This window comes from Gossypium arboreum, chromosome 11, assembly GCF_025698485.1.
Source record: "Gossypium arboreum isolate Shixiya-1 chromosome 11, ASM2569848v2, whole genome shotgun sequence".
NCBI classification, from domain to species: Eukaryota; Viridiplantae; Streptophyta; class Magnoliopsida; order Malvales; family Malvaceae; genus Gossypium; species Gossypium arboreum.
The window spans coordinates 26,057,140-26,067,533 of NC_069080.1; the positions used below are offsets into that span (position 1 = coordinate 26,057,140).

A 10,394-nucleotide genomic window follows, 5' to 3' on the forward strand; every position below is an offset into this window, starting at 1 on the left:
AAATTTGGTGATGTGATCATTCATTGTGGTACTTGGGCGTAAGTGAAGCGAAAGCAGATCTTTTCTTCAAGTGGAGCTTATTTTGACTGTTTTTCTTCAAAATTTTTCTTCAAGTGCCACCCACAACTTATTTGTAGAAGTCTCCTTTGAAAAAGCGTACCTCGCTCTCGAGAAAGGCATGATCGAATTGTGCCACATGCCAACCGATTGATCGCCTTCCAATCTTTCTCCTGTACATCATCTGGTTTCTCTTCATCAATGGCAATGTCTAGACCTGCTGAAAAGGGCATCTAGAACCTCACTTTGCCACATACCAAAATGGCCCGTGCCATCAAAGATCTCCACGGCCAATCTTGCATTTGCAATTGTCGGTCTTGTCCACATAGGCGATGTTGAAGCTCCTACATCGACCTTTTTCTCCATAATCTTTCAATATACCTAAGGAAATCTTTTCGATGTGGAAGATCGGTTTAAGCGCAACCACAGAGCATACTACGATTAACCTTCTGGCTCGATACCACTTGTTGTTTCAATAGGTCGAAGCGTGTAAATTATTGTACTAAAAATCACACAAAGTTCAATTCGTGGGGAAGAGGTGGATCACAAGGATCTCTTAAATACCAAGTCTTTCCTTAGTCGAATATTCTTTCTATCGTAATTTAATAGGACAATTAAATACTACTATTATACCTCAACTATTGAAAGAAAAATAGGACAAGAAAGAACACAAGAATTTTAACGAGGTTCGTAAATTATACCTACGCCCCGGGCACTAACACCGGATGATAACTTTACTATCTCCAAAATATTACGAACAAATAGAATTCCTTAAGAATTCTCAAATGGGAGAAGAGAGAAAACTAAGAGAGAAAGATTGGTTGGGATGATTGAAATGAGAAATGGTTAGGCCTATTTATAGTTAAGGCTCAGGGACTAACTTGCAAATGGCCTAAAAAATTAGGGACCAAAATTGCAATTATCCCATTCAACTTTAAACAAGTTGCTTGCCACTTTTTTTCTTTCGGTGCCAATTGCACCTCCCACCACCCACCATTTTTGACTTTTCAACAGATTCAATTTGCGAGTTGATAAGGGCACACTTTCAACCTCCATGCTGCCACCTCATGCCTTTTGCTGGAGAGTTTTTGTCTTCTCTTTTCAAAAAAGACCTACAATCCTAAATTTTGTTTAAAATCAACACATTTAAGTAATTAACCCATCTAAAAAATGCCATACTTTTTTAAAAAATATATATATAAAAGATGAAAATGGTGAGAGATAAGAGTATTTTGGTCGTCCACTTCCGCCTCACCTAAAAATATTACAATCATGTGGATATAAAGCAAAGAAGGAGCAAAAAGTGAAGGTGGAGGCATTGGTGAGTACCACTCGTAAGAAATAGAATTCCACTTGGCATCTCCAATTTTGGTAGATGATACCCTGGTTTTAATATCTACCAGCCTACCTACCATCAATTTCATGCCTTCTCAACTTTGGAATTAATGGAGTTTTCACATATATTTACCTATATTCCATAAATAATTAAAAGGATTTTTATGTAATACAGACACATAACTATCATCTATTAAATAAATTTACATTAAAAAAACTACAAGGAATATGAATAAAAATATGTTAGGATTACCAAATAATTAAATCTTGGATTTTAAAGTACTTGCTCTTTTAGGTTATTAAATTGCTATAACTATTTCTAAATTCGTATATTATTTTTTTATGGAATTTTATTAATGTCTGGTTAAGTTGAATGTGATTCATTAATTGGGTTTTAAAAAATTAAGTAAATATTATTATGAGGGATTTTTATTATTTTATATTTTTTATGTAAAATTTTAAAATATATATATACAATTTGAAAGCTTATTATATAAAAGTTTAGATTCAGAGTCATAAAATAAATTTGAAAATGTTTTTGGTAGCATGGAAATGTTTAGATTAAAATGGTGGTGACAATATTGGTTTACCTAACCCCTCTATTTATTTTTTCCTTACCTTTACCTTAAAAAGCGTCAACATAAATAACTGAAAGGTTTCCTATAGAAGATAAAAAGGAACACTTGTGCTTGCATTTCTACACTAGTCCAAATAGCATTCCATTTTTCTGATGCTTTGATCCAAATCAAATGGTTTTTCACATTGTTTATTGAGAACAAAAATAATGACAAATTTCAACACAATTCAAATGAGCAGCAGAATCTTATCCACAGGAAACGAGAGAATCCAATTTCTCGCTTGCATTTTTCCTTTTTTAAAATCTTGCCCCAAATATATAGTAATAATAATATTGATTATATTGATGATGATAAAAGAAAAACAAAATTCCAACTTGTTAAAGCCACCTCTGTCACCTTCTTCTTCGGCATTCCTCGGGTTTACTCTGCATAAGTTGCAATTCAAGACTCAATGGAATTGTTTTGATTTTTTAGAGTTCCATTAAAAGAGTGGGCAAACGAGGCGTTTCTTTGGCACCGCATACAGTCGGTTCGCCCGAGGTGCAGTGAGTCCGAAAATATCGCTCATGTCCAATTCACTCGGTTTCATTCCATCAGGCAATTCCCACGTAAAACAGTGGAGCAAATGAGCCACCGCCATATCAAGAGCATATAACCCGAGTTGCATACCCGGACACGACCTGCGGCCCGACCCGAACGGGATGAACTCGAAGTTGCTGCCTTTGAAGTCCGGGACTCCTTCCTTCAAGAATCTGGATGGCTTGAAACTATCAGGATCCTCCCATGAGTTTCTGTCCCTGCCAATGGCCCAAGCGTTGATCATCACGCGCGACTTCGCCGGGATTTGGTACCCCGCCACCACGGCGTCCTCTGCCGTTTCATGGAGCAAGAGGGGGATCGGAGGGTGGAGCCTGAGGGTTTCTTTCAGTGTGCACTTCAGGTAGGTTAGTTTATCGAAATCGGATTCTTCCACACGGCGGTCGAGCCCCACCACCTCCGCCAGCTCCTGTTGGACTCTCTTCATTTCTTCTGGGTTTCTCATTAGCTCCGACAAGGCCCACTCGATCGCCGATGCCACCGTCTCCGTCCCGCCGAACATCACATCCTGAAAATCCATCTCCTCACTCAGAACTATACATATGTGTATATGTGTTTATATTCGTATAAAGAAACTGACAATGACATGCATTTTGATGTATATTAAGTAGCGGGGGAGGGGGGCACCAAAGGGACAGCGGCATTGGTCCCAAAAAAGTAAATGATATTTTAATCCCTTCAAAATTGTAAAAGTTGTAATTTACTACCCTAATATAAAATTCAAAGGAATCATATATACCATGATAATGGCTTTGATGTTGTCCCTGGTTAATTTGATTGAATTTTGTACATCTTCTGATTCGTTTACTTTGGCTTCTTCACTGTAAAAAGTGAGCAAATCATCAACCATGTCGGTGTCACCATCATCGGGACCGTCACCGTTCCTTTTCTTCTTCTCGATGTGATCGTCTATGATGGTGTCAATGAACTTGTCCAATGCACAACGAGCATTCTCTAGCCGTGTGTTGAGGCCTTGAGGATCGGCCCAACCGAGCCAAGGAATAAAATCCGCGATATTGAAAGCACCAAAGAGCTTGGAGAACTCTTGCAAGAGCCTAATGAACTCGTCTTGCCCTTCTTGGGAGATAGAACCAAAAGCTGACCTGTAAATGATGTTCTTCGTAAGGTTAAATATCAACTCGCCCATATTAATGGCTTTCCCCGTGTTGGCTGCAACAGCTTTCACAAGCGAATCCACTTCGTCCCTTATCGACTCCCATGACTCGGCTCTTTTCCTACTGAAAAGCTTCATGACGCTGAGCTTCCTCATCTGCCTCCAGAACGGCCCGTAATGAGCGAAAGCCATATCGGCTCTATCGTACGTCAGGTAACTAATGGCTATGGTGGCTGGCCTGTTGGAGAATATATTGTCCTGAACCTGAAGGACCTGGCGAGCCATCTCGGGGTTTGAAATGGCCACCATGTGTAGGAACCCCATCTTGAGGTGAAATATGCCGCCGTATTGGTGAGCGAGCTTGGCGAGTCCACGGTGAGTTAACTGGTCCATCATCATCATGTTGCCGATAATTGGCAACCCTTTGGGTCCTGGAGGAAATGGTTTTCGACGGAGCCGAGAGATGAGGCCTAATAAGAGAAGGAAAGGTATAACGAAAAGAAGGGCCATAGGCAATGGTTCCATGGTTTGTATCGAAGAAAAATCCATGGCTTGTTTTAGAGACATGAATATGTGTGTGTGTTCACAAAATATGCAACTCTTGGAATGTTGCTAGTTTTTTTTGTCAGATATTAAGGGGGGTTTTATACAGGTTGTTGAGCATGTTCTTGTAGGAAATATATAATATTTATTATATATGCACATGCACATTGGTGATTGGCTAGCTCTATTATTTATGGATTTATTTTTCAATATAAAATATGTTGTGATTTGCACGTGAAAGTAAAGACTTGGCTTGTAATAAAATAAGTAAAAAGGTGGGAACATGAAATAATAATTCACCTTCTTTTAAGAAAAAAAGAGTTAATCTTATTAAGATCCATATATATGTATACATAACCATATGGGGAATTAATACTAAAAATTTGGAAGTACATAAATTTCTATATATGGTTCTTATAAACATGCGTATCCAATTTGTTTGTTACGTAGATTTCAAAACCAAACATCTAATTTATTCTTCCTAATTTTCTTAAAATATTTTAAATCAATTTCTTCCTTCGGGGCCCAAGAAGAAATTGTGAGATAATTTTAAAAGAAGTCAAAATACGTTTTTATTTAAATTATTAATATTTAATAAATCTAATATTACAATTTTATCGGCCGAAAACCTCACATTAACAAAATTACTGTTGTATATTATGTATGCACTTTTAACATTGCCAACAAAGTTTTAAGTTATAAAAAGACGCGAGTTTAAATATATTATAAAATATAATCTAAAATTATCCTATCTCTCCTCCTCTATATATTTATCTTTGACTTAGTTAAGAGGAAAAGATTAAAACCTAAAATTTTTGTTGTAAGGATATTTATGTTTTTCAATAATTTTATAATTTAAATTTGATAAAAATCTCAAAATGGATTAATGATAAAATTGTAAAATTTAAGATTTTAGTGTTGGTGTTAATTTATATATTTTCCTTCACTCATTACAGATAGAATTAACAATACTAACATATTTTTCATTTAATAAAACATTGTTATACTACAAATTGAAAAATGAATTTCAATCTTATGTAATTTAACCACAATTACAAATATCTTTTAAAAAAAAACCTACAATTATTACTCCCATAAAGAAAAACACACCCCACCTGGTTCTTATGATTTTATCACATTATAATTCATTTCAGAATGGGGACGGCTTAACTTCTTTGCTGGAATTATTTACCAAAAAAAAAAAAACACTTTCGATTAATCAGTATTAAAGATAGGTGTTGAATGTTATAGTAAGACATTTTATATTCTTAAAAAATATAAATTTAAATTTTGAACATAATATTATTAAAAGGATAACTATAAATCTTAAAAAGATTAATTTTTATAAACTGTAAAACATAAAAATAAACTAAATGTGGTTTAAAGAAATCATAATCAAATATATTGATTAAAGTTTAGATGGAAATTAAGAAATGAATAATGATAGAGGGGAAATATCTGAGGGGCAGGGATATTCATAAAGGAAAGGTGAGAGATTTGATGCAAGACCTTACCTATAACTTGCATCGCTATCTGCCCTAGACATTGGAACCGTCGACGTTTTCATCTCACCATTTTTTCGTATTTTATTTTTCACATGAAAAAAAAAAAACATTAGTCTGATTTTGTTTATGATTGAATCACTTAAAATCTAAGAAAATGAGGGTGAAGAGATTGCGTGTTGTAGCATCTGTTAAACGTCACTGTTCTTCTTCTTCATTTCATTTCTGACTCCCAGTTAAACTTGAATTTTAGCATTTCATTTGTTGTGTCAGTTTATCTCATTCAATACTTTTTCATTTCTCATTTACCCCCACTATAATCTCTTTTCATATTTAATAAAATAAAATACTAACATTTTTTTTTTTATTAATTAAAGGATGAATTTATTTCTTTCTTTTTATTAAGTAGATGTACATCTCTACTTTATTTATGGTTTTACACCTATAAATAGTGATTTTGGAGAAATTTTATAAATATTTTAATTGATCAATAAAAATATACACTCTTTTGCTTTCCTATTTTCTTTGTTATTTACTTTCTATCTTTTTATTTTATAATATTTATTAATTAATTATTATTTTCATTCTTTTTTATCCAACATCTTTTAATTTAAAACTATACTATATTTTAATGTCAACATATCCTAAACGAAATGCATATTTTTAATTAATATCAGCTAATGACATCCCACAAAAAAATACAATGGTTTATATTTGAGTGAAAAAAAATGTATTTCTTTAAAGCGAAGTTAATTTTAAAATTTTATGTAATTTATTTTTATTTTCTTATATATATTTAAGCTTTTCTTTAAAAAATCATCTTATGAGTGAAAGCTATATTTCCTTTTATTTTCTTTTTGTCCCTCTTTAATTTTTTTAATGATTTTGTTAAATTAATTTTAACTCAATTATATATTAATTTTGAGATTTTATTTCTTTTAAGGTAAATTATAAAAATAATTACTTTTGTTTGTCTTAAATTACATTTTAGTCACTTACATTATCGTTTTATTACGAAGTGGTTAATCTCTTGTTAAACTCTATTACCTACCTAACACTTATCTTATTTAATATTTTTTTGAAAATTTTGTATTAATTTAAAAATTAAATATTAAAAATTTCTAAACTATTGAGTAAGTATATTTACACTAAACATCATTAAAGTTATTGTTACAAATAAGCTTCTCAAATACATAAAAAATCCTTAAAGAATGTCTAAACAGCTGAAGTAGAAGTGGACCAACAACCTACTTATAGGCCCCTTCAAATGATGATTCAACAATATTTTAATAAGCTTTCAACCCTATGTGATTAATTATCTTGAAAATTACTCAAAAAAAGGATAAGAATAAAAATGAATATCCGCCAAAGTAGAAACTACTCTCCTCCCTCTATCAACAAACATAAAATGAGAGGAGGAAATTAAAAGTTTCAAACAATAACTATTTCATATATTTAGTAATCTTTTTTATACGTTTAATATAATTGATGTATACTATAAGGACACCTTTAAGTTGACGAGTAGGCTTAGAAAACAACTTAATTGATACGATATTAAGTTTAAAAACGTACTCAAATGGAACATCACCGCAAGGCGAATCAAATAACATGTTGCCAGGTGCGACTTGATGTAGTTTGAACCTAGTTGATCGCTTTCGATTTCAACAGCATTCCCAAAGCTGGCCTATAAGGTTCCAGCAGCCCTTGGTAAGTGTCCACCATGAAATTAATCAATTTCAGTTTTTGTTTGCAGTCAAAATCCCCAACTACAACCCTTTCACTTCAATCCACAATCCCTTCTTTTCTCAAATCACAAACACAAAAACTAAAACAACAGAAATGACAATGCACTTTTTTTACCTAAATTTGTTCAACTCGCCACGGGTTTCCAGTTTACTTTGGATTCAATGTTTTGGTTTACTGACCAAAATCAACCATTTCCTTGGTTTACCAACAAGCAAAACATTCTAGAATTTTCCGGTTTTATATATATATGAAAAAAAAAATTAATTTACCAAAAGAGGATATTTTCAACAGCCTAACTGATTCGCGGTATCATCTTAACTTTTTACCAATCATTATTCATTTATGTGTTTAAAAAATAATATTTTAGTGATACTGCCTACCGTTCTTAAAAAAATATTTATATTTTCTAACGTAAATACGAGAAAATAAAATTTTATTAGTGTTGCCTGACACATCAGTAATATCGTTTTAATTTTTTTTAAATTATTGGATGACACAAAAAAATTTTGCTGCATAGAAAAGAAAAAGAAAAGAAAAGAAAAAAGTGTTTGTAGTACTAATGTCTTAGGCAGCACTAATAAAAATTATTATTATTTTCTTATTTTTCTCTCCTGTATATATTAAAAATATAAATATTTTTTAAAATTTATATTAATACAATTAATGTGCCGACGACACCACTAAAAATTATTTTTTAAATAATGATTGAATGATGATTGATCAAAAAGTGAATGATGCCACCAACCAATCAAACAACACTAGTGTTTACTGTTCAAAATAACATATTTTCATAATTAATTTTTATTCCTTACCATTTTTGTATTTACTTTTTTTTAGTATCTATATAAAAAATCGAGAATTTTCTATCTACTAAGATTTTGTTTCAAGTCAATTATTGATATATATTATTAAGCAAATAGTTTTATCTTAAGTAATTCCAGTTTCACTATTTCCATTTTTAGGTAAATTACTTAAAAAGGACATATTTTTATAAAGGTTATTGGATCAGGCCGATTTGGATAGAGTTGGACGCGTTTTAAACGGATTTGGTAAGAAAACGCTTCCAGCTGGACATGCTTTTCTCCTTAGCCAGCAAAGTGCATTCAATTGGACGCGTTTTCACACACTCTCTAAGTTTTTTTAGCTATTTTTTGGGTTTATGTTTAGGGTTCTTTTAGGGTTAGAGTTTTGAGTTCTTTTAAGGGTTTTTAGAGTTTAGGGTATAGATTTTTTTGTTTTAAGTCCTTAAATTATTATTTTAGGAATTTTTAAATTTTAAACAATTTTAAATAATTTTATAATTTTTATATTTGGTGGAAAATATAAATTTTAGAATTGTTATAAATATTTTGAGTTTTAAAATAATATTATTTTTAAAATTTTGAAATTATTCAAAAACATTTTCTCAGAATTTTTAGACCAATGGAAATTTTCAAAATTGACAAGTACCAAAAGGATATTTATACCAATTTGTTATTCAAATTGTAAAATTTAACTCGATTCGAAATCGAAACTCGAGTTACTCAATTTGATTAACTCGAAATTCATATTTTTTTTAATTTTTTCGAATCAAATCGAGTTTTGGTTTCTCATAGTTTAAGATAGCTAGAGGTCGACCCGAAATGTTCAAAAAATATTATCTCAGGATTCTCGAGATATCTAACAGATGAGTGACAAGTTTACGTATTGAGCAAGAAAGCACGTCCAACTGAAAGCGTTTTTCTGTCAAATCCACTTAAAATACGTCTAGCTGATGCATTTTCTTCTCTCTTCAAATCGATCTAATTCGGTAAATTTTAAAAAAACTGATCTAATCTGATATTTAAAAAAAAAACCGTACTTTTTAAGTAATTCACCCTCATTTTCATCCACCAAAAGCTCAAAGTCCAAGGGAAAAAAAGATATGTTTTTTTCTGTGATTGGTTTACATGACTGGCTTTCATGAGCATTCGGATGGTCAATCATACTTTGGAACTAGGGTTATTTATGAAATGAATAATGGCCACAAACAATGACCTAAAAATAGTCAAAACAAATATTGAAGCTAGTGGGCATAGCAGTGCTGTGATGCTGCGCCTTAAAACTTAGTCCAACTACCACCTTATCATCATCAATTTGGGTTTCCAGCTATATAGACTATAGTGTGGAAACCAGAAAAATAATGCAGGTCTTAAATGTGAATATTAATAGTCCATTTCACGTTTGCGGTCTCCTCAAGGCTCTTACTATAAAACTTAGATTTGATTTAAAAAAAAGTTTAAAAAAACTTCAAATTTTAAGTTAATTGAATCAATTTCTTCGAGTCAACTTAAATAAATAATTTAAATTCGAGTCGAGTTAAATTTTATAATTCGAATAATAGATTGGTGTAAATACTCATTTGCTTTTTGTCAATTTTAAAAATGAGTAAATTGAACTCTTTTAACAAAAATTAAAAAAATTATAATAATTTTAAAATTCAAAATATTTATGGAAATTTAAAATTTTATATTTTTCAAAAATTCTACAAATTTTAAAAAGTTTTTGAAGAATATATAAAGAAAGTTAAAATTTTAAAAATTTCTAAAATAATAATTTTAGAGATTTAAATAAGTTAATTAATGATTAAAGTTTATCATACTAAAGTATTTTATTTTTTATTGTTATTTTGCTTTGAAAAAGTTTTCAAATATATATGGTTTTAAATTTATGTGCTCTAACATGAAATTATTTATACTATAACAAGATTTTAATTTGACACGTTTAATTTTTAATTTAACTCGAACAATTTAACTTGAACAATTTCACTCGATTCAATTCGAAAAAAATTCAAATCGGATTAAGATGATAAAATAAGACTCATCAACTCGATTAATTCGAAATTTTTTTACTCGACTCGATCGGATGCTTACACTTACTCACCAATCTAAATTTATACTATTT

At 31.1% G+C, this 10,394-nt stretch overlaps 1 protein-coding gene across 1 annotated transcript; it reads right to left on the bottom strand.

Annotated features, from left to right (window-relative positions):
* Positions 1-2,126: 2,126 nt before the first annotated feature.
* On the bottom strand, positions 2,127-4,390 carry LOC108470595 (cytochrome P450 84A1-like). The gene is made up of 2 exons (XM_017771954.2): positions 3,307-4,390; positions 2,127-3,075 (listed from the first exon to the last, which is right to left on the bottom strand). The coding sequence occupies exons 1-2, from the start codon at positions 4,246-4,248 to the stop codon at positions 2,452-2,454; spliced, it is 1,566 nt and encodes a 521-aa protein (XP_017627443.1). The 5' UTR covers positions 4,249-4,390; the 3' UTR covers positions 2,127-2,451.
* Between the last annotated feature and the right edge of the window lie 6,004 nt (positions 4,391-10,394).

Coding starts and splice junctions, on each gene's coding strand:
- LOC108470595 (XM_017771954.2), bottom strand. CDS start 4,248: ATGTCTCTAAAACAAGCCATGGATTTTTCTTCGATACAAACCATGGAA. Junction 3,076..3,306: donor ACATCAAAGCCATTATCATG/GTATATATGATT, acceptor ATGGATTTTCAG/GATGTGATGTTCGGCGGGAC.